General features: G+C 33.1%; 2 protein-coding genes across 2 annotated transcripts; both read right to left on the bottom strand.

Annotated features, from left to right (window-relative positions):
* Positions 1–1,957: 1,957 nt before the first annotated feature.
* LOC128866896 (invertebrate-type lysozyme 3-like) lies at positions 1,958–21,633 on the bottom strand. Its single transcript, XM_054107938.1, has 3 exons — positions 21,345–21,633; positions 2,487–2,657; positions 1,958–2,368 (listed from the first exon to the last, which is right to left on the bottom strand). Exons 1-3 carry the CDS (start codon positions 21,421–21,423, stop codon positions 2,157–2,159), a joined length of 462 nt encoding a protein of 153 aa, XP_053963913.1. The 5' UTR covers positions 21,424–21,633; the 3' UTR covers positions 1,958–2,156.
* Positions 21,634–22,054: 421 nt separating this feature from the next.
* Positions 22,055–23,036, bottom strand: LOC128866063 (probable elongation factor 1-beta). Its single transcript, XM_054106554.1, has 2 exons — positions 22,853–23,036; positions 22,055–22,738 (listed from the first exon to the last, which is right to left on the bottom strand). Exons 1-2 carry the CDS (start codon positions 22,930–22,932, stop codon positions 22,144–22,146), a joined length of 675 nt encoding a protein of 224 aa, XP_053962529.1. The 5' UTR covers positions 22,933–23,036; the 3' UTR covers positions 22,055–22,143.
* Positions 23,037–24,202: the final 1,166 nt, after the last annotated feature.

Here is a 24,202-nt window from a genome sequence, read left to right as displayed (position 1 = left end):
CAGTTTTATAGCTCTTTGGATTCTAGTATAATAAAATGCAAGTTACAAGTGGCCACAAAATACAGTTGATTTTTGGCATTCTCTGACGGTGCTAATCAGTTTCTTCCATATAAAAAAATTGTCGTACATACTTTGTATAGAAGAAATTGAGTGACTCTGTCCGAAGGAATGCATTTAAATTGCTCAGTTGTACATTCAAAATAACTTCTCAGAAGAACGTGACATTTGGTCAATTGCATGCCACCAAAATCACTCAAATAACGCAAGTGAATAACAATAATTTTTATCGAGTCTGTTATTTAACTGATATTTTCTGATTGTCTGCATTGAAAAGTAGGCAAAAGCTCCATTCATAACAACTAAAATTTGCTTTTGTGCATAATACAATGAAAAAGTGCGCGTCCACTTCTTAAAAGAATAACGTATTTTGTTTGTCGCGAAGCCTAAAAAGACTTCCAAAAAGTGTAAAAATTACGTGGATGGTTTTTGCTGCATTTGTGGCGAGTTCATTAAAGTGAGAGCCAAAAAAATTAGTTTGTCATCAAGTATGAAACTCTGTAAAGCCTAAGCTTATTTTAACTTACCCTAACGAAGTCAAAATAAAATTTGGTCTCCTTATTTCTCATGTAGTAACTGCAAAAAGACTCAGCAGCACTCATGGCCTCAAACTACGGAGTTTCAAATCGGGAGGCTTAGGTTAGGTTGAAGTGGTTGCCCACTGTGGGACACACTCAAACTCATAGCCTATTGTGACTCCTAAAAACAGTGTGCACTTCTCAAAGATTTTAGAAGGTCCCTGATTTCCACAGCACTGAGATCTAACAGTTCACTAAAAACTTGTCAAATAATGTGAAAAATAAACCAGTTGTGGAGCCTGATCAAGTTTGAATGCCTCCATTGCACACAAAATTAGGACTCATGAAGTAATTTGTAAAGGCTTTTCGTCAAGACTCTGATTCAATTTCAATATTTAAAAACAAAACATAATTATCATAATAGTGGCCTGCAGCCAAACCATTCAAATATCTCACTCCGTGGCCCGATTCGCTTTAAATCTTAAGCAAAAAATGGTCGTATGAATTGTTGACTGCCGATTAGAATTTAAGCTGAGCAATAAAGTGCTCTCTCAAAGAATAAAAATCACTCTTCCTAAATCTCGAATTATGCACCCTGATAGGTACATATAAAACAAAGTCCCAGAGCTCCTCGTCATATTTGTTACAGTGCGAAAGTTACAAATGGAGGAAGTTCATTCCCAAGGCAGCCGGTTCTACGTTACCGGAATAACTCCGGGTTTTCCCGACATAGGGCTGCCGCCCCAGTAAACTAGCTCTGTCTAGTGTACCGTACCGTACCGTGGCTCCTCCTCCTATTTGTGGTGTGCGGAAGTTACAAACGGAGGAGGCTACAGTTTTAAACCGACTCCACATGGCAATTACGTCAGCACAGCATTTCATTCTGTCGAATTCACTGAGAGTCGGGTAACGCTTCCGTGATATACCTTACTTTTTGTATTCTCGCAGCCACGCAACCAAGTGGCCAATGGAGGCTTCGAGAGCAAGATACACCAAATTTTTTGCTGCTTTTGAGCCTTGGCAACAGAAAATAACGAAATAGCAACGGAACTAAATCAACTTTGAAACTTTTGTAGCAAATAAAGATGAAAAAGCCTCTCTGCCTAAGTAATTTCGTAAGAATGGCTGTAATTCTTCCAGCTCAGAAAGTTTTCAATAGGATCCCTGCTGCGTGTGGCAAAGAATGGGAAAGGCTGCCTACCAAATGGATACAAACTGGGTCTCACTTGTTTTTCTAATAGATGGCGGATTGAATCAGAGTGAAGGTCCATTGAATTGAAGACTGAAGATCCACTGAATTCGACAGTATTGCGTCTAAAGTCTACCTTTTGCTTTATTTTTAATTCATCAAAACAACGACAAAATAAATAATTGTAAACCACTTTTAATTATATCGAAATAAATTTATTTATCATTTTATTTTATAATATTAGTTTAAAAATAATAAAATTCACATTTTCTCGTGGAATGAAAATAAAAATAATGGTATACCAAAACAAGCAAAAATGTATGGCTTGCTGCGCATCACTTAAACTGCTTCTTGCTCCTTCATCCTTTTGTTTTGTTGTTCGTTTTGCGAACTTAACCTTGAAACAGGTTCAGGCAGCTCGCGAGTGTATTCTGATAATTGTAAGCCAATTCGCCCTTGCATCCGAAACCGCCCAACTTGTGTATGGCCGCATAATCATAGCAATCGACTTGGCCATCGCCATTGCAATCCTGTGCATATTTGACCATGTAATTTTGTATGGTATTGGCAGCGCAGTAGGGATCGCTGACACAGTTGGAATAGCCTGGTGTAGAGAGAGAGAAATAGAAAGACGGTGTGAGGAAAAAATCGAGGTGGTGGAAAAAATCAAGACATTCATATTTTCTTTTGTTAATAATTTTACAAAAATTCTCAACTCATACCTGTCTCCGATTCCGGTGATTCGCCGTTCAATGTCAACTTGCCGCCATCAGCCCAGTAGGGCCAGGTAATGCGAAAGAGTCCACAAACACCGCCCGTACAAGTGGCTGTACGATTGCAACCGCTAATCGCTTCACAAATACAGCCCAAACAAATATCAGTGACGGGTTTATCTGCAAGCAAAATGGGAACAATGTGATTATTTATTATTCTTTAAATATGTGTATGTATATGTAAGTATTTATATATTTTATAAGTTTGAAATGATAAGCAAATTAAAAATAATTACATTGTGCTGATTATGAATTAAAATCGAATGTTATAAGTTCTATAAAAATAGAAAAAGATCAAGAAATCGGAATAAAATCCCCTAATAAATTTGCTTCCGAGGCTCTTATTTCACTACAAGTCGTGAGTGAGCTAATAACTTTGAATTTTTTTATTAAATTTGAAATACATTATTAAATAGAAATACAAAGTGTCTACAAGGCGGCGCAAAATTAAGCATCCCATATTGAATTGAATAACTGTTTTACTAAATAAATAAGATGATTTCGAATGATAGAAATCTTTATGTTGACCTTTACGCACTGCATTGATTGTCTGTTTGTATACTGCAGCTGTATAGTTCACAAGTGTGAAATATAATATGAATGACATTCGACGCAAAATAATAAAATGTATAAATCTTCCATTAATGTGATTAATTTTGCGCCACCTTGTATATACTTTGTATTTCTATATTTTGTTATTAATTCAGATTCAAGCGATGGTAAAGGCGCAATTGACCTGGAAAAATATTTTTTTATAAAAGGGTTCAGAGTTCAATGGAAAACATTCGGAACAGCTGAATTCTATAGATTTACTTTTCACTCGCAATTGCGTAACTACTCAGTTCAGGCACAAAGTACTCAATCAGTTTAGTACTCACTCGACTACATATAGCGATTAATATTAAGGTAAATTAAATAAAGCGGCTCTCTACAATGAAGCTGTTAGATTTTCATTTGCTAGTCGTTTCGCAATAATTGCATTAGTATTTGAATACAACTCGAAAAATTATGAGAATCCAATAAAGAAACTTCCAGATATTACTGAGCATCATAACCTAAGCTATTAATAAAATAATGAGAAAAAAACCTAAACAGTTTGCGTTTTTTTTTTTACTAAAAAAAATTGTTTCAAAAAATGTTTAATGACAAAATGAAAAAAACATAAAAGTTTTTTTTTTACCCAAAAACAAATTTTTTAACCAAAAAAAATGTCTCCGAAAAAAAAAATTTTTACAAAAATTTGTTCAAACCGGTAAAGAAACTTGGATACAAAATTTTTTAATAATTTATTTTTTTTTATACATATTTTGTTTTTTTTTGACGAAAATATGTTTTGGATAAACATATTGTTTAGGTGGAATTTGTCTTTAGGCAAGAAAAACTATTTTGTGTGGAACATTTGTTTGGGCAAATTTTTTATAAGAAATTAATTTTTTTTTTGGGAAAATTTTTTTCAGGTATTACTGAGCATAGTCTAAGTTATAAATAAAATAATGAGAGAAAAACCTAGAACTCAGTTGTTTTTAAAAGTTTTGAAACAAAAATGTTAACATAACAATTTTTTTTATCCAAAAACAAATTTTTAGGCAAAAACAAATTTCCTGCAAAAATTATTCCAAAAAAATTTGTTTTTTACAAAATAATGAGAAAAAACTGGAGCTCAAATTTTTAGACAAAAAAAAATGTCTCCAACATAATTTATTTTTACACAACATTTATCCAAAAAAATTTTTTAAACAAAACATATTTTCTGTTCCCAAAACCAAATTTCCAAAAGCATCTGGATAAATATATACATATTATATATATACATATATATATATTAGGCCGGGTCGATTAGTGGGGAGGCAAAAAAATCGGCCATTGCTCTGTGAAAATCATATTCTAGGGATCAAAATAAGAAACTTTGCCGAAGTAACCATACCTCTAAAACGAATTCTAATGTCCCCCAATTTGGGTCGATCTTTTTAGTTTCTTTTCTATAGTATAACTCACTTAAATTAATTTTTTCATTTACATATGTTCTGACTAAATAAATAGAAAAAATAGATATTATTATAAATAAATAAAAATAAAGAAAAAACATATCCATTTATCTGATTTTTTCATGTAAAGGCCAAAAATGGTAATATTTTTAAATTGAGGGACATCAGAATTCGTTTTAGAGGTATGGTTCCTTCGGCAAAGTTTCTTATTTTGATACCTAGAATAAGATTTTCATAGAGCAATGAGACATTTTTAAATCGATCCGTCCTAATATATATATAGATTTGTTTTTTATACAATTTTTTTGGTCGGAAATTTTCTTAAACATTTTTTTTAGATGGAAATTTATTTTTGGATAAAAAAAAATATAGTTTTGAGCATTTTTCTTAACTTATTTTTTTGGACGAATTTTTTATAATAAATTAATTTTTTTTAGCAAATTTTTGTGGCTAAAATATTTCTCAAAATTTAGTTTTATCGATAGGAAATACTGTTGAGAGAATACTGAAGGTTACGAAAATCAAGATACGTTCTCAGTAAGTTTCACTGAATCCGTTCTTGAGTTGATGTCATTTTAATTATTTTCTTTTTTTACCACTTTGTGCCATGTAATCTATAAAGTGTCCCATTAAGACACCATTTCTTGAAATTTCAAGACAAATTCTAGTTTCATTTGAAAAAAATGGTGGCTGATTAAAAAGCACCGCCTACTGCACTCATCTATTTTATGTCTATATTATATTTTTTTTCCAATTTACCAAAAAAGTGATTTTACTCATACTTACGCCAATTCAAAACACGAAATTTGTCTCATGGGATATGCATCAATTAAGCAGAAAAAAATTCAAAATATTTAAGGCCGTATAATTCAAATAATTTCGAAAATTCATTCAACATTTAATTACGTATCCCTTTAAAAAATATGCGTTTTTCTGAAAGTTCAATAAAAGTATCAGCATTTAAACGAAATGAATCCGCGAAATCAGAAATCAGCAGTATTTTAGCGACACAAGCAAATCTAGTCTAACTGGAACCAAGTAGAGATTGATAACCTGTATGTACATATACACATGCGTATATATGTATCGTTGAACTGTCTGTTTAAACTTAAAAAAATGATCTGCGACGACTTCAGCCTGCTGTGGAATAAATTTATTTAATTTATTGTTATTACGTTTTTGAACTACAAAATCCAGCTGATGCACCGATTTTTAGCAAATAATTTAGAATTTACATTTTATTTTCATTTACATATATTAAATTCGCTGATTTATGCAAAGTTTGTTTATTTGTTTTGCTTACGCTGTTTATATTATTTTCTTAATTCATTGATTATCTCATGCAATATTTTTATATTATATAAAATTTAAGACTTTCCACAACATCAGCAAATTGCTTTACATTTTATAAAGTGGCTGAAATACCTATAAAGCGAACTTGTTTATATTACAAACTTGACTGTGAACGTTTAAGTGTCATTTTGAATGGTTTTCTTTTATGTTTTTTTCATCTTTGCTTTCAACTTGATCTTGAGTGCAATTTGAGGACAAATGGCTGGTTCAACGAAACTGCGCATGCGAGCAGTTGCCATTTCCTGTGCAAGCCATAAGAGACATAAAAACCACATTGTTGTAATTTTTTCCATTCTATGTTGTATTTAGATATCCCAGCTGGAAAGTGAATGCATTGTTTAATAGTTGATATAAGTTATTTTGCCACAGATAACCAATAGGCATTTACAACTCAAAGCTAGAAGTGTTGGCAAGCAACAAAACCTTGTTGCGAATTGTAAGCATTTTTGCTAAGTGAAGGAGGTAAAAATTAAACTAAAAATTAAACTTAAACTAGTTTTACTCTTTCGAGACTGCTCTAGGCATACGGAACAGGACCTAGCTCATTGGGAATATTTACCGTATCAACAAATTTACTTAATACGAAATGGATGTAAAAGATCGCAGGCGATGCTGGGACTGCAAAATTGTCTCTAAGTGGATGTTCGAGCTAGATGCATCGCGAGCTATTGAAGAGTAGAAGGAAAGGGATGTTCAGTAAGGAAAGTTCAAGGCAATAATAAAAAACTTAAGTTGGTGAGGGACTACCATTCGAAAGTTCACAGGCTCGAGTCTCCGTGCAAGAAACACCAAATAATAGAAAAATGTCGCCCCTAATAATGTAATAGCTGTCGCCCCTCGGCTGGCAATAGCAAACCTCTGAGTGTATTTCTGTCATGAAAAAGCTCCGCATAAAAAACCATCTGCCATTCGGAGACGGCATAAAACTGTAGGTCCCTCCTTTTGTAAAAAAAACATCAAGACGCACACAGAGCTACACTTTTTCTTGAGAAGTTGTCTGAAACTCGCATCTCAATGCCAATAAGCTGCAATTGATTCATGGCCTCATAATCCGCACCATATTAAATTCAGTTCGACTTAGGCAGCAGTGCTAATTTGGCCTCCGGATCTCTGCTGCCATGGAAGCCACGACGAACATTCGAACGATACCATTTCCCTTGCATAAGCGCATACATGAGGCTTTCACGTAAAATAAAATTAAATTAAATGGGAAGAATTTCATTAGTCTCACCCACAGTTTCTTGCATTCTATTTCGATCCGGCCTCATTGGAAAACCCTATAATTCTATTAAAAATTCAGACTGCATATGTTTGTGCTTACAAAACTCGAAAATTAGTCAGTCGTTTGACTGGAAATTTCAACACAATGTTGAATTTGAATATGCGCGTGTTTTTATAGCGAAATGGAGTTTCGAAACAACGCAAATATTATTTCAATGCGCGCATGTTTTCGAAAATTGGAATCATGAAGGTTCTAAAGGTACACTTTCAGTAAAAACAAATTAAATTCATTTCTAAAGCTCTTTACACAGATATTTTTGTGAATAGGGTTGACATCTATTTGGAATTGAATGTAAATTTTAGATTAAAAATATTGCAATATGGGTATAAAACTAGAAATACTTAAATGCACTTTAACTCCGAAGGATTTTTAAGCTGGGATGCCACCTCTCGGGAAAAGGTAAGATAATTAAATGTGATACGTAAATATATTTAGAATTAATTAAAATATTGATATTGAATAAAAGAAGTTAAAGAAAGCGGATACATTTTCTTGAATAGAGCTGCCACCCATATAAAAAAACATATTTATTAAATATGCAAATTAATTCAAATATTACAATATAGGTATCAAACAAAAGATAATTAAGAATATTTAACAGGGATATATTTTAAAACGGGTTGCCACCTATCTGAAAAAAGTGAAACCACTTAAATATGGTACTTAATTCTATAGTAGTTTCAATATTGGTATCAAATGAAAAGAGTTTGAGAAAGCTTCATTTCGAACAAATTCTAAGATAGGGTTGCCATGCCTGTAAAAATTTAAATTAACTCAATATGCAAGTTAATACAAATATTACTATATGTGCGCCAAACAAAAGGTATTTAGTAACATATAACACTAATATATTTTAAAACGGGTTGCCACCTATCTGAAACAAGTTAAAATAATTAGATTTGGTAGATAATTCTATAACAATTTGAAATATTCGCATCAAATGAAAGGAGTTTGAGAAAGCTTTAACACGGACAAATTCTTTAATAGAATTGCCACGCCTGTGAAAATTAGGATGAATTAAGTATGTGAGCTAAGTAAAATATTGCAGTATGGATTTTAAAAGAAAGGTGTATAAAAACACTTGGAAAGGATTTTTTAGTGGTTTGCCGTTTGGTAAGAAAAGTTCTACGAAATTTTCTTAAATTTCACAAAAATAAAAATTTTCTAGTGGAGTCAACTATATATAATGAAATCATTAAATGTATATGCGATGTGCGCTCTAGAAACTGAAAATTTACACAAGCACTCGAATACAAAAGTATATTGAAATAGGGTTGCCATCTATCCAAAAATCAATTAAATTCGTCAGATATTTTAAGAAAGACATCCAAATAGACCGAAGCGGTATACTTCAATACAGAAACAATTTCGAGTAGGGTTGCCACTTTTTGAGTAAAAAGTATTTTCGCTTAAATGTTCAATTAAAATTAAAAATTGTATAATTTATTTTACAAGAAGCGAATCGATACATTTTTCCCATGAAAATATAGAAACTATTTGAAAAGCAGCCAACTATAATGAGAACACCGAATGTACAACATTTGTAAATTCGTCCCATCGAATTACTTATATGATTTTTCCGAACTTAAAGATGTAATTCCATTACCAAACGGAAAGTTTCGAGTAGGGCGTACATACACATATTCATATATGTATACAAAACTAGTATGAATACGACCGGCAAACTCTTCCTTGTAACTTGAGCCGACCAGAATAAAGTTATTAAAAAAAACTATACATTCAAGCTGCTCATGCACGTCCATGAACTTCTTCGGTGTCAACCGCCCACCTCCGCAAGCCGCAAAAACAACACTCATTGACCATATCAGCAGTGAAGTTGCGTCGAGTAGCCAACTCGTTTGCTAACCAGACAAGTTTAGCAACTTTACATGAGCTCCATTGAAAAGGTGAAGATTTCGCTGCGACGAATGATATTCGCTGCAGCTGCTTACTACCAACTAGCTGCTAGGCGCACATGAAAAAAAGTTTGTATATATGTAAATATTTGAAATAGCTAACTATTGCTAAATGCATTTGAAGATGAGTCAAGCTTTAAGGGGGAGAAATAGACAAACTCACCTTGCTTGTTAATAAACATAAATACAATAAATTTCATAGAAACTAGCAGTATAGGTAGATATGTGTATGCATACATATACGTTTATTTATAAAACAATAAACGCGACGTAAATATACGAATTGAACTTGAATTTTTGAATTTTTGCTAAGCTTAAACCGGTGATTGGTAAACGCTTAAAAGCAAGGCATAAATTAATTAATATAAATAACACGTGTCTATGATTACTGAAAAAATATATACAATATATATTTATATTTATATTTATATATATACAATACATTTTTTTTTACTTGAAAAAGGCTTTGTACGTATTTTTTTACACATAAAAGTGGTGTTGAGAACGCGTCAATAATTAATTAATTCTTCAAATATTTATAAAAACTATTCATATCATTATGATAATATAATTAAAAACCAAATATTAACAAAAAAAATTTAAAAAATTTAAATTTTAAAAATAAATATTTAAAATATTAAAAAAATTTTAAATTTTTTTTTAGTATTAAAAAAAATGCTTTTATTTTAAAAAAGAAGTCTCTAATTTTCTAATTACCACAAAATTTCCCACGACTATCAAAACTTACAAATTCCCTGTTGGGAGAGTACACAAAGCTGCACATATTGTGATGCCCCTACTCGGCTTCGCAGTAAATTAAGAGTCAGTTATTAAGCTAAGGTCATTTTTAGTCATTTTTTAAATTTTTTTGTTAAAAAAAAAAACTTTTTTCTTTATATTCTTTATTCCATTATCTTTCTTATTTACAATAACCTAACCTAACTCTTCATTTTCCTTCACAATTCTTTGCTATTTTGACACTCTCATATTAGTGATCTCACACACCTCATCTATTTATACATATAATTACGTCGCAACCCGACATTATTAGTAAAATGAGACATATACCTTCTTTTACCAAAAATAAAAAAATATTTTTTTTCTTCAAAAAGTTTCTTCACGAACGCATTTTTTATATTTCATCCTATTTTATTGATCTATGATTACAATGGAAAATAAATCTGGGCGTAGCAAATTCTAGGCCGAGTAGACTGTAGGTACTATTTAACTCGGTAAGAGCCCTCGTAATAGTGGCAAAGTTATAGTTATTTGATTTCACTGGTTTCACGTTAAATGGTTAGTAAAATCATTGAGTTTTGTGAGGTTACATTAAAGGCAATCTGTTCAAGAACTTCGGGAAAATCAACAGAACCACAAACAACATCAAACAAAAACTTCAAAGATTTATTAGCATGCACAAAGCACTGCAGGGTGATAGTAGATGAGAGAGATGAAGGGATTGCAGAGCGAATCGCATACAATTTTTTTGAACCCTTTCATTTTTGTTTGAATGAGAGTCATAAATTGGATTCCTAATCAAAGTCGCATATACGAGCTTAGAGCGAATTAGGGAGTTATATAAAATTTTTCTGGCATAGGGGTCTTTAAAATCTCTCGCATAGCGTCTCAGAATTGCTAAATTAGCATAAGAAGAAGAAGAACGCTTATTTTAGACACCCCCAGCGACAAAAAGCATTGACAAAAAATTTTAATTTTGTTTCTCTTTTGTGTCAGAAGCTAAAGAGAACGCGGAGCCCTCCTATCTTCCATAAAAGAATAAAAGAATCAAATATAACTATAAAAGAGGACGTCATTCGAGTCCGACACACTTCCTGAATACATTTTGATCACAGCAAAGTCACCCGCTTATTTCCACTTTAATCTGCAAAATCTTTGAGTTATAAATCCCTATTGGCCTATGTAAGATGCACTTTTTGTTTGAAAGCATCCTTTTACTAGCTCAAAAATATCTACTATATTGACCTCAATGGCCATAGTCAAAAATTTCATCAAAATTTGTCTAAAATACTTCTATTCAAAAAGTATCCGAAAAGCGTATGAATTTTGCAAACCAACAAAATTTGATAGACCTGCAAAAAACCGAAAGTTAGACTACACTTTTGGATAGTTGTTGTGATGGCTTTAGGGATATTCCCACTTAAATATGCAAAATAAAAACGACTATACCAGGTATATACCTATGAAATGAGACTTTCAACTATTAGTCCATAGATGTCGCTAGGAGTATTTTTAAACCTTCCCAAATGTCTTGTGTTTTACGTCTGTCATCTGTCAACAATATTCAGTTGATTGTTTGTTACGTTTCATACAACAATGTATTTTTGTCGCTCTTAAAAATGTTGAATTTCGTGCCTTCAAACTACGATTTGCGGACATCGAAAAACCACTCAAAAGGAAGTCTTTTTTACATCGAATCGTTACGGATGATGAAAAATGGGTGTATTTCTCCAATCCCAAGCTTCAACGATCGTGTGGTCCGCCCGGCCACAAGCCAAAAACAACGGCCAAACCAAATCGAGCTATTAAAACCAGGTGATACAGTTGACGGTGCACGCTACCAACGACAATTGGCCGATTTGAACAGCGCTATACACCGAAAAAGCCCAGAATATGCCGATCGGCGTCACAAAGTATTTTTTCTTGATGACAATGCACCGCCACATGCACCTCCACATCGAACAAGAGCGACCCGGGAATTGGTGGAGACGTATGATTGGGAACCGCTGGTGCATGCGGCTTACTCACCAGACTTGGCGCCTTCCTATTATCATTTGTTTGCATCGATGGGCCACGCTCTTTCCAAGCAGCGCTTCAATTCTCACGAAGAAGCCCAAAAATGAGTCGATGTTTGCGGCCAAAGACGGTCAATTTTTTTGGCGCGGCATTCACAAATTGCCTGAGAGATGGGGAAAATGTGTCGCTAGCGATAGCTATTTTGAAGATTAAATTTGTTACCATTTTTTGTTAATAAACGTTTGAAATTGAAAAAAAAGTTAGGTTATACGGCATCAGGGGATATTTTTTAAAACCTCGTAACATTATCGCAAAGTGCAACTCTTAGTATTTTAAATCGCTCTTTATACATAAACAAGTCTTTATTTGCCTTCGAGATATAGTCTGTATCGACCCGCGGTCGTGTCGGCTGAATGCATAAATAGTTTTTAGAATCGTATTAAATTAGGGTACTGGTCGTACTAGTCGGAATTAAATAATTTCCTTTGGAAGAGCAGTGATACATAACATGTAAGATTATGGAGGATAAACAAGATTTATTAATTCTACTATATACCCAGAGTATAAAATTCGTACAATTCCTTTTTGTGGTGGCTGAGAGTAGACATTCGACCCTAAAGAGCTAAATTCGTTCTTCTTCGCTAAATTCAAATACTTATCCTCTTACAAGATGAGATGAGGAAGCCTATGCAGGGTCAAGGTAAGGAAACGATGAGTTATTTATCCATATTTCCAGCCTCTTCTTCAAACGCTTCTATACGCGAAAGGAATGAGGGAGCTACATCACAGCAATCAAACAAAATGGTCAACAAAACTACAAATTTAGATGGACTTAGTCACTTTGGTATTGTCTGAAAAGCGCCATTCTCACAATTTTTGGTTAACTTTAGTCGATAATGATAATTTCGATAACCAGATTGCACCAGGTAGGTAGATATGACACATTATGATACCACTGGAATTTCTTCCTTACACTATGGGATCCCTTTTAAACCATCCTGTGGCTTTTATAAACGAGCTTAACTTCGTTAGTTTAAGAGGTGGGTGTTGGACAAGTCCAAGCACTCATTCAGGAGACCTTTGTACTACACCCGGATAGACTTCAGTAGAGAGAATAGAGAGATAGGAAAGATAAAATGTGGGTGGTAAGACGGAAAAATTAGTTTGAGGTGACTCTTCCACAAATCTCTTGAATTCATTAATGAACCTTGAGAGATCTGGAAGAGGAAGAATATGAACATTATTCACACTCAGTTTATCGCAACCCAATATCCTGAGCCTGATTCTGAAAATCGCCGGACAGCTACAGAGAAAATGCTCGGTAGTGTCATCATCCTAAAGACAGGATAGGCACTGTCGGCGACTCCATTGACAACCATGTGCTGACCACAGGCGTTATGCGCTATGATTACACCCGCCAGTACTCTCAGGTCCTTTCTGGTGAGTTTTAGGAGAAAGGTGGCTATTTTCCTGTTTGGTTTTTTCACAAAGCACTTAGCTACTCTACACAAGTTCAACCCCGACCAATATGATCTATGGACAGATCGCATGAAGTCGTGAGTCCATAGTTGAATCGATGCAGAATTGACACCTAGAAAGGGTTCAGGGCTTAGTGGTATACTTGCAGAGCCTTCATTAGCTAGTTCATCAGCTAACTCGCCAATATATCCGCTACATCTGTTAAAAAAGCACTACCAAATGTATAAAGTCTTCTTCTAGCTAATACTTCACACTCGCAAAGGAGGTTTCTAATATTTAGTTTCCGCGAGATAGTTATCAAAAAGACTGGTCTAGGCACAAAAAAATATTACTTCTCTACAAAGAATGAAGTTCTTTAGGTAAATAAAGAAAATTGTTAACTGTGATGCACTTGGAAGTAACCAGATATAACTCTTTTGCATTCAGTTCAAGCCGCTCGCTCTGAGCGAGCTTAAGTGAGAATATATGGAGCCACTGGTAAGACATTAGGCCGCTTAAGGCCTAATCATGGTAGGCACTGTATGTTCGGCAGTAGGATCTCTGTCTACTCGCTTTTCGAATATAAACTTGCGCTCAAATAGAACAACATCTCCGGGCGCTGGTTGTTTGCTGTGTGCTCGGAGATTGTCACACAAAAACAACTAATCAAACTTGTCTATAGTTAATGGAAAATAAATTCAAACAAAATAGAAAATAAATTCAAACAAAATTTCACACATTTCACACTCAATCATAGTTATGTATCATATAAACATACATACCTACATACGTACGCATAAGTACATAATTCATTAAGCTGATTAAATTTTCTAAAAGGTTGACCTCCGCAAGCTTGTGGGCAAACCTGTGACAGGCATCAATTTGGTTTTGGAGTAAAGTACGAGTACTTTTTATTTATTTCATATTTATTACTTTTTAATTTTTTGTTTTTGCTTTGCTAAGCTGACTGTTGACGTAAATCCCTTTAATCTGTAACACAAATTGAGTTTTGATTTCATCGAAGTGTGTGTGAGTGAGTGAGTATGTGTAAAGAGAAATCAAAGTGTGACTTTTTAAATTTCATTTTTATCTCATTTTTTTACAAGTAAATTTTTATCTGCTTTCAAAAAATTAGGCCACAGAATAGCTTAATATTTTATAAATGTGCATACTCTACTCGAAACATACCGAACTTTTTTGTAAATAAAAATAAAAAAAATTAAAAAAGTAATTCGATCTACTAGTCCACATGGCTTTACTTCAAATACGGATGATATTTGTATGTTAAAAATTTTAGTGATCTTTGTTGGTATGTTTGGTATTGCGGCCGAAAAGTAAGTTTCAAACAGAGATCTACGATTACCTTCTGTGTGTTAAAGCTTAGACCACACCTCTTAAGAAATTGCTAAAAACTTTCCATTATTTCATAGCCGACAAAAATTTCGTTTATTAATAATGGAGCATGCATTTATTTCGTCCTTACTTCCCCAGTTTCCTTATTCATTATTTCTATACACATAAAAAACGTAGAAAATTTCCTCGATAGAGCATCACTAAAAAACTACGAACAATTTTAACATTTTCTAAACTGTTTGAAAGCCTTTGGGCCGTAGAGGGTGTATATAACACTAATATTAACAGGATGTTGCCACCTGTTTGTGTTAAAAAATAATTTATTAAAAAAAAAATAAGTTTTACAGGTATCAAAGAAAATATTAGTCTAAAGAAAAATCTATTCTAAAAATAATTTTTTCTCATAGTGTTGCCACCTGAATTTTATTACATATGCACATACTCATGACAAATTTCACTAAATTATTCAAATATAAAGTAGGTATCAAACCAAAAATGTTTAAATAAGCTTAAATAAAAAATATTTGTTTTCTGGAGTTGCCACACGATTTTTATTGCACAAATGCAACTTATGGCATGTTTCATTTGAATGCATACTAAACTTTGATAATCAAATAATAGTTATTTACACAAGATTTAATAAAACATATTTTTTAGCTGGTGTTGCCACTAAATTTTTATTGCAAAAAAGCAACTTATGGCATATTTTATTTGAATGTACACTAAATTATGGATACCAGATGGAAGGTAAGTAAACAGGCTTAAAAAATAAATTATCTGGTATTGCCACATGATTTTAATTGCAAAGATAGCAATTTATGACATATTTCACTTGAATGCACACTAAAATATGGATACCAGATGGAAGGTGAATTAAACAGGCATAAAAAGTATTTTATCTGGTGTTGCCACATGATTTCAATTGCAAAAATAGCAAATTATGGCATATTTCATTTGAATGTATTCTAAAATATGGACACTCGATGGTTAACAAGCTTTAATAAAAAATATTTTTCGCTGATGTTGCCACTATATTGGCAAAAAAGCAACTTATGACATATTTTATTTGAATGTATACTTAAATATGGATGTTAGATGGAAGTTAATAGAAACTAGCTTTAATAAAAAATATTTTTAACTGGAGGTGCCACATGATTTTAATTGCAAAAAGAGCATCTTAAAAAAATTTCCTTTGAGTACTAAAAAATATGGATATCAAATGGAAGATAATTAAACCGGCATTAATAAAAAATATTTATAGCTGGTGTTGCCACATGATTTTAATTGGAAAAATAGCAATTTATGACATATTTTATTTGAATACATATTAAAATATGACCCCCCGATGAAAGATAATTAAACAGGCTTTAATACAAAATATTTTTGCTGGAGTTGCCACATGGTTTTTATTGCAAAAATTCAACTTGTGGCATGTTTCATTGAATGCATATTAAAAATATGGATATCAGATGGAAGATAATTAAACTGGCTTTAAAACAATATTTTCACTGGTGTTGCCACTAGATTTTTATTACAAAAAAAAATTTATGAGACATTTCAGTTGAGTGCTAAAATATGGATACCAGATGGAAGGTAATAAAAGAAATTTTAATAAAAAATATTTTTAGCTGGTGTTGCCCCTAAAAACAGATTTTAATAAAAAATATTTTTCGCTGGTATTACCACAATATTTTTATTGCAAAAAAATTAACTTATAACATATTCGATTTGTATTCATCCTAAAATATGGATATCAGGCACCTGATTTCAATTGGGTAGAGAAATGCTTTGTAACGATTAAAGATTAGATCGTCTGAAAAGTGGATTTTCTACAGAAAACATTGAAAAAGCGATTGATTTCGACTTGAAATCGTCAATGAAAATGATTGAAATGAAATTGGGAATTCCTCAGGCAACTGGACATTGCATTTCGACAGAGTTTTTTTTTAAGTTTTCATAGGCGCATGTCAAGATTTGTTCCACGCAAGCTGGCAAACAACTAAAAAATCGACCGAACTCATCGCCCACGAGTTATGAGAGAATTTCTGATAGGAATGCACATTTTTTCATTGCACCTTTCAGAATATGCAGCTGCACGTTTGTAAACAATGGAATCCGCTTTCAATAGGCGAAATATGGGCATAGCCTTGTCTGCCCAGTTTTACCTTGGTTTGCCTTGTGCGTTAGTGCACCCTATATATTCTTTGAAAACCAACACTCAAAAGGTTTTTTTTTCAGACTTATGTTTCATGCCGATACAGCAACACCTACAACCAAAGCATTCATAAAAATATTGCAAAAAGATCTGAGAATATCAGAGGTTGTTAACCATTGGGCAACTTATGTCCGCATAACGGTTACTGACTTCACTGTTTGCAGTTATTTATGGGCAAACATATTAATGCCAATTAGTTTACGCCTTTAAGCATTCATTTTAAAGCATAAATTCTCGTAGAACATACTTTCGAACAGTAAATAGAAATAAAAAATGAAATGTATAGTTTTAATGTAAAACAAAAAAAAAATGTATTCCAAAAGCAAACGCAAAAAAACGTGTTGTGGATTATTTAGAACATACATATGAACATACACCTATTTAGCATTCAGTTTGATGACTCGTACGCGCCGCATGACATCAAAACTTATTAATAAGTCGATTTCATTAATAGTAACTGTTTTTTCTGCTATTCTTTCACTTTGTTTTTAATTCAAATTCGTTGGTTTTTTTTGTTTTGTATTGAATGGTTTAATTTTTTTACATACTCGTATTTTTGCTACTTAAAATTGGGTTTTTTATGCATTTCTGAGAAACCCAAAACAGCTGGAAAATTTAAGTTGTTTTAGTATTTTTGTTTAACCTGTCACCAAATCACGCAAGAAATGCTTATCAGAGTCGCTTTAGTGTGCGAGTTGCATCTCACGACAAGTGATTTCCCGCCTTGGGAAGTTTTTGTGGCGTCATTTCATTTTATTAATTCTTATATTTATGGTTTTTTAAAGTCACATCAGTCACATGAATATTACAACAAACAATTTGAATAGTAATTAGAAAATAATTGAGCTAATTTGAGAAAATGTTTCGTTTGATATAAGAAATTTTATCTGCGTATGCATTTGAGTTTTACGACATTTTTTCATGATATTTTAGTAGGCAAGACGTATCTATGCGAACCGTTTGAACCCAGATACCTTGACAGGTAGTAAATCACCCACTACCTGATAACTGTTTTTCTCCCGAGACCGGAAGAAGCGTTACGGAGATTTCCATTGCGGCAAAAGGTCTAGTTTCCTTATCCAAATAGCCAATGACCGGTTATAGAAGCCACGACCTTCGAGATATCATCTCTTGAGAGACTAAACAATTCCTTCGTCCTTTTCTTGTTTATTTGCGACTATAGTAGCCTAGCTGCTACACATGTATCTTCATCTCTCCACGACCTATTGGCCTCTTGGTTAATGTGGGTTTTTATTTTTAGTTTACTCGTGGCCAAAGGTATTCCAATGGTACTTTTATCACTGAGCAGTTGAAGAGTAGTACCTTTTCTGGCTAACTCATCAGCTTTACAATTTCCCTCAATATCTCTGTGCCCCGGAAATAAGGCTGACCTTAAATACGACACTAATATCATTTAGCGCTGCCCGGCATTCCTGTGCAACCTTCGTCTTAGTATAGCCGCATTCATTGATTTAATGGCCGCCTGGCTATCCGAGAATATTTAGAGATATTTAGATATGTAACCACTTCTTCTATAGCTATAACCGCTAACTGATAGACGTTGCAATAGTCTGGTAGTCGAACGGATAGTTCCAGTGCTAATTTTTTATTAGACGCGTACTTAAGAGCTATCGATAACATGGAGCATCTGAACGCGTATCACAAGTGGCGGTTTAAATTACAGAAAACGCGAGATCTCAGGCGAGCAACCCTGAGGTCGCCGTTTACGCTTAGCGAATAATTCAGGAGTTACTCGCTACCAATCAAGGTCAAGATGACATCGATGGGTATCTACCAGGTGAATTATCTTTCCAGGACCATCCAATCACCCTTTTGCGCATCATCCCACTCAAGCTTTAAATGAATCGATTGTGAACACTTATTCACTATGTGTTGAATCGGATTCCCTTTGGTAAACTATAGGCTTCTCAACGAAATATAGCTGTAGAATGAATAAGTTCTTTATCTAATATAGTATCTAGTATCTCCTTTATTTAATGGGGAATGTTTTATGAAGTTACTACCACAACGTTGATATCAATTTGAATTACTGAAAGAGACACAAGAAATATCGCAGAATCGGATTTTTATGCTTCAAGAGCTGCACTCGAGTTTATGTTTTTTGACTTCTAAATACAACCAACCGTATGCCGAGCTTACATATAATAAAGTAAATGCCTACTACTGTTGTAAAAATAACGTACTATTATAAAAGCGCATACTTTTTGTGAAGTAAATTTAAAAACAAAAAATAGAATATAAATTATTTAAAAACAACCTTTATTGCATTATCATTTTTTGAAATGTATATTACAAATTTATTTTATTGTACTTTATCTTTTTTAATATTATATATTTTTTTATTTTTATTTTCTTTTTTTAATTTATATAACAAATTTATTTTATTATAGCTTATTTTTTTATCTTTTTTTATTTAGTTTTTTTTAATTTTTTTTATTATTTTTTAAATTTATACGCAAAATTTATTTTATTTTTATTATTATTTTATTTTTTATCTTTTTTTATTTAATTTAATTTTTTTTTTAGTTTTCTTTTTTAATTTAAAACTTTTTTTTTAATTGTGAATTTTTTTAATTACTTTTTTAATTTATCTTTTTTTATGTTATATAATTTTTTATTTTTATTTTATTTTTTTCATTTAAACAATAAACAAATTTATTTTATTACACTTTTTTATCGTTTTTTATTTAATTTAATTTTTTTTTAATTTTTAATTTTTTTTATTATTTTTTTAATTTATACCAAAAATGTATTTTATTTTTATTATAATTTATTATTTTATTTGTAATCTTTTTTTTATTAAATTTAATTTTTTTTATTTTTAATTTTTTTTTTTTTATTATTTTTTTAACTTATACCACAAATTTATTTGATTATTATTTATTATTGTATTATTTTATTTATGTTTTTTTACTTTATATTACAAATTAATTTTATTATACATTGTTATTTCTTTTGTTTTGTAATTTATGTAACAATTTTTTTTTATTACACTTTATTGTTTTATCTTTTTTTAATTTTTTTAATTTATACCAAAAATTTATTTTATTTTATCTTTTTTATGTAATTTAATTTTAATTTTTATTTATTTTTCATTTTTTTATTTTTTTTTATTTAATTTATCTTTTTTTTTAATTTTTTTTTTTTATTATTTAATTTATACAAAAAGTTTATTTCATTATGGTTGGTTGGTTGGTTGGTTTAAGGGTGACCCCGCATCGGAGTGCAAGATGGGTCCGTTGTGTTGCCCTACAGCTCATTATGTTATATGATTTCCCCACCTAACCGAGATTTTTACTATAGATTTTGGTCCAAGATATTAATTCGTTTCGAGAATTTAATGAGAGATTCGATTTTCAGGTCAGAGAGTACTGAAAGATTGTCAATTGTTGGAGAGCCTAGAAGAGCGAGTCGGCTTCTGGCTAGGCCGGGACAACTGCACAGTAAATGCCTGCTCGATACTTCCTCATCTTCGTCCTCGCAGTATCTGCACAGGTCGTTTTGAGGAACCCCGAGCCGACGTGCGTGAGTGCCCAAAAGGCAGTGGCCGGTGATAAGAGATATTATATGCCTTAGTTCGTGTTTCGAAACACTTATAAGGGTTTTTGTCTGTTTCAGATTGTAGGATGGCCAGATTTGTCTGGACGTAACGCAAGTAGTTTCCACTCGCCACCTCCGATCATTTCATTATACTTTATTATATTTTATCTTTTTTATGTTATTTAATTTTAATTTTTTTTTATTTTATATGATTTTTCTTAATTTATATAACAAATTTATTTTAATATACTTTATTTTTTATCTTTTTTAATATTTTGTTTTGTTATTCTTATAATTTATATAACAAATTTATTTTATTATACTTTATTTTATTGTATTTTATTTTATTTTATTTTATTTTATTTCTTTATTTTTCATAATGGCTAATAACTATAACATATCTACCTTTGTATGCATATTTTCTTGCTCCCTGAATACTCGAATTTAATCATTTCCTGTTCTTTTGTCATTCAATAATTAAATTAATATTTAATACGAACACCTTCTAGTCGAATGCCAACAAATAAAATTTTAGTTAGACAATGGGACGCATTTAGTCAACCAAAAATCGTTGTGTTCAAAATTTCAGCAGAATAATAAAAAAATGCTAAAACCACGACTGTAATTAATGTTAATCAAAAATACTGAAGCCGGACCTCTTCTTTAGCCGCCTTGCGTAGTTATAATTTCATAATGATTCAACTATTCGTTTTTTACTCTATTTGTTCTACAACTTCATGATTTTTTCCATCAATATTTTTTATCGTCACAGATATGTAATTTGCATATTTTTTCTGACACGAACGCTTCAAATTTATTGTTTATTTGTTTCAATCCTATTCACATTATTAGCTGTCTCCGTTTCACACTTCAGGCGTACATGGATATAAACATAAATAATTCTAAGCAATAATCAAGATTTCTTCTCACCCTGAGCGTTGATCAGCATCGCAAAGCCCACACAAAGCAGCGCAGCGATCACCAATTTACCGTAGAACGCGTTGGCCATTGTTTTCTTAATTTTTTTTCTAACTTATTAAACGTTTGTTAATTAGGTAAGTGGATGTGTTCAAACAGTGCGAGCACTACACTTAAGCTATTATTGGGCGATTGTACTTTTCTACTCCGTTAGCTGTATTTCGAGCACTTTACACGCTCGCGTATTTCAAATAACTGAAGCAGCAACACGAAATGCTTGCAAATTTTAGCGTTTGGCTATCGATAGCTGGGAGACAGCGAAGATGAACGGGCTGTCACCTTATTAAATCCACCTTGGTAGCCGCTGTAAGGTGCTTAAACAAGGCGAATTCATGACTTTCGCCTTGGGCTCAAATAAAAGCTCGAGCTTGACGACATGAACAAAACAGTGGAGTTGAGACACGAACGCTTCCGTTTGAGTCGTTTTAAATCTAGGTGTCACCCTGTGTTACCAACCAAAAGTAGAGAACGTTGATCTCAAATGTCCGCCAAAAAAAAGATATTTCTGATGCTTAAAAGGAAAAGTCAAGAATATACCTAATTAGTTCTTGCAAAAACATTATGAAGTTGATGACTCCCCGCCCCCGGTTCGCCTGATATTAATTGTGCAATCAGCAACGGTTTCAGTACTACTTTTCCCCCAAACAAATAAGCGCTCCCACTAAATTGCTATGCTCTGTTGTGTACTTTATTTTTAGTCCAAAGTTAAAAAACGGAATTTATAAATGTAAAGAGGTAAGAATCTCCATGATTAGATCTTATTGAAGGCAGCGATATCAACGGACTGAACGAAGTCTTCGAATTCCTGAATCTTTTCAGTCAACAAATCGATTGATACTTTTTCGTCTTCAATAACGCACATGATCTGCAATTTGTTAATACCATAGCCGACTGGCACCAGCTTGGAGGCACCCCACAAAAGGCCGTCCATCTCAATGGTGCGCACGCAATTCTCCAATTCTTTCATGTCGGTCTCATCATCCCATGGCTTGACATCAAGCAAGACTGAGGACTTGGCAATGAGCGCAGGTTTCTTTGATTTTTTAGCAGCATATGCGGCAACGCGTTCTTCACGGATGCGCGCAGCCTCTGCGTCTTCTTCTTCGTCGTCGGAACCGAAGAGATCTACATCATCATCATCATCAGCAGCGGCAGCAGCAGCAGGAGCTGCAACTGTGGGCTTGGCACCAGCTACCTGTGGTAGTGGGGAACCACCCCAGGCGGCACGCTCGACAGCCTCGTAAGAAGCGATGTGGCGGTACCAACGTTGTACATGTGGGAAGTTGCCTGTTGGTGCCTTGCCCAAAGCATCGAACACTGATGTATCGGCTTTGCTGGGTGAATATCTGAAAAAGTAATTGATAAATGTAAAAATACGTCGACGTGACATGGTCGGTGTACATAACCTCACTCAAAGAGTTCCGGCTAGTCACTTTCACAAAAACAACTGACAAACTCACCCGCTAATGTAGCTGTTGTCAGCAAGGAACTTCTCCAAGTCCTTGAGACCTTGTGGGGTAGTGACGTCACCGAAAGCCATTTTTTAAGTATATTTTAAATATTTTAATACGAAAAAACCACTAGTGTACGAATTGTGCCGCAAACTTTGACGAATTTGACTAACGGAAGTAGACCGCAAATGTCATATCAGGGTTGCGACATAGCTGATTGTTAGTGCAGTGTTGCTAAATTTCGTACTTTTTTTTTGAATGGTGTTACTTCTTCGCTTAGAATGGTAGATCCAAGGTGGATTTAATAAGGTGACAGCATTCACCCAGCTGAATCTTTCGCCGTAGGTATGGCTTACGTCAAAATGATATGCTTTGTTTGTATGTATTGGTATGTTTATATTCGTATGTTTACATTTGCTTGCTGATTTTGACATGATGCTTGCACCAAACGCAACAACAAATACATGTAGGGTTTTACTTATATGTGTTTGCTGTCACCTGTAATAAATTCGCCTTGGGTAGATCCTTCCATTTATGGAGCAATATTCAAACGCACGCCACAAATAGGAGGAAGAACTCGACGGAACACCTAACAGAAGTGTACGCGTCAATTATTTATCTTTTTATTTATTTCTCGCAAGTCTTAATGTATTCTTAACTGTTTGATTGGTGAAGCGTTTTACGAATTTGTTTATATTACTTAACACTAAAGTATTCCCGCTCTTTCGTGAAACGTGAGTGATGGCATGGAGTACATTCAGCTTCCTAAACTTAAGACAATTTTTTCGGATTTCACGCGAAATGGCGGCCAAATCCATAGAAATTGCATTGCCGTCAAATATGCGTGAGACAAGTACGTAATTTCAATTCCCGCCGTGAAAACACCGCGCAGCACGTCAGCAACATTTTTTCACACCTATTTAAAATGCACATGCCATTTCGCTTGTGATTGATGTGTTTGAGTTCAAATACTCCAGACATATGGTATTTTAAAGCGAAACCTCTTCGTGTAAGTAAATCTACTTTATAGACAAAATTTCTATCGAACCTCACTGTTTGGTTTTTTCCAGCGAAACCATGCCAGTTCTCGTACCGTATTATATTATTATTTATGAAAGGTTTATAATTCATAATAGGTAAAAAAAGCATAATTTGAATTTTTTGAAATAAGTGCTGAATAGCGCTTCTTCATCTGGGTGCGTTGACGTCTATTAGCCTTCGGGCCACGAACACGTTAAGGTCCATATCCTTGAATCAATATGTGAAGTCTGCTTTCAAACATAAATAGTATGCCTCTTCGTAGGAATCGCTAGCGGCGAAACTTGCTCAATAACTTTGCCTTTGCTTCCACATGAAATT

The sequence above is a fragment of the Anastrepha ludens genome, chromosome 6 (genome assembly GCF_028408465.1).
Source record: "Anastrepha ludens isolate Willacy chromosome 6, idAnaLude1.1, whole genome shotgun sequence".
NCBI lineage: Eukaryota > Metazoa > Arthropoda > Insecta > Diptera > Tephritidae > Anastrepha > Anastrepha ludens.
The sequence above is the reverse complement of the archived record's forward strand: the minus strand, read 5'-3'. Positions and strand labels throughout refer to the sequence as shown.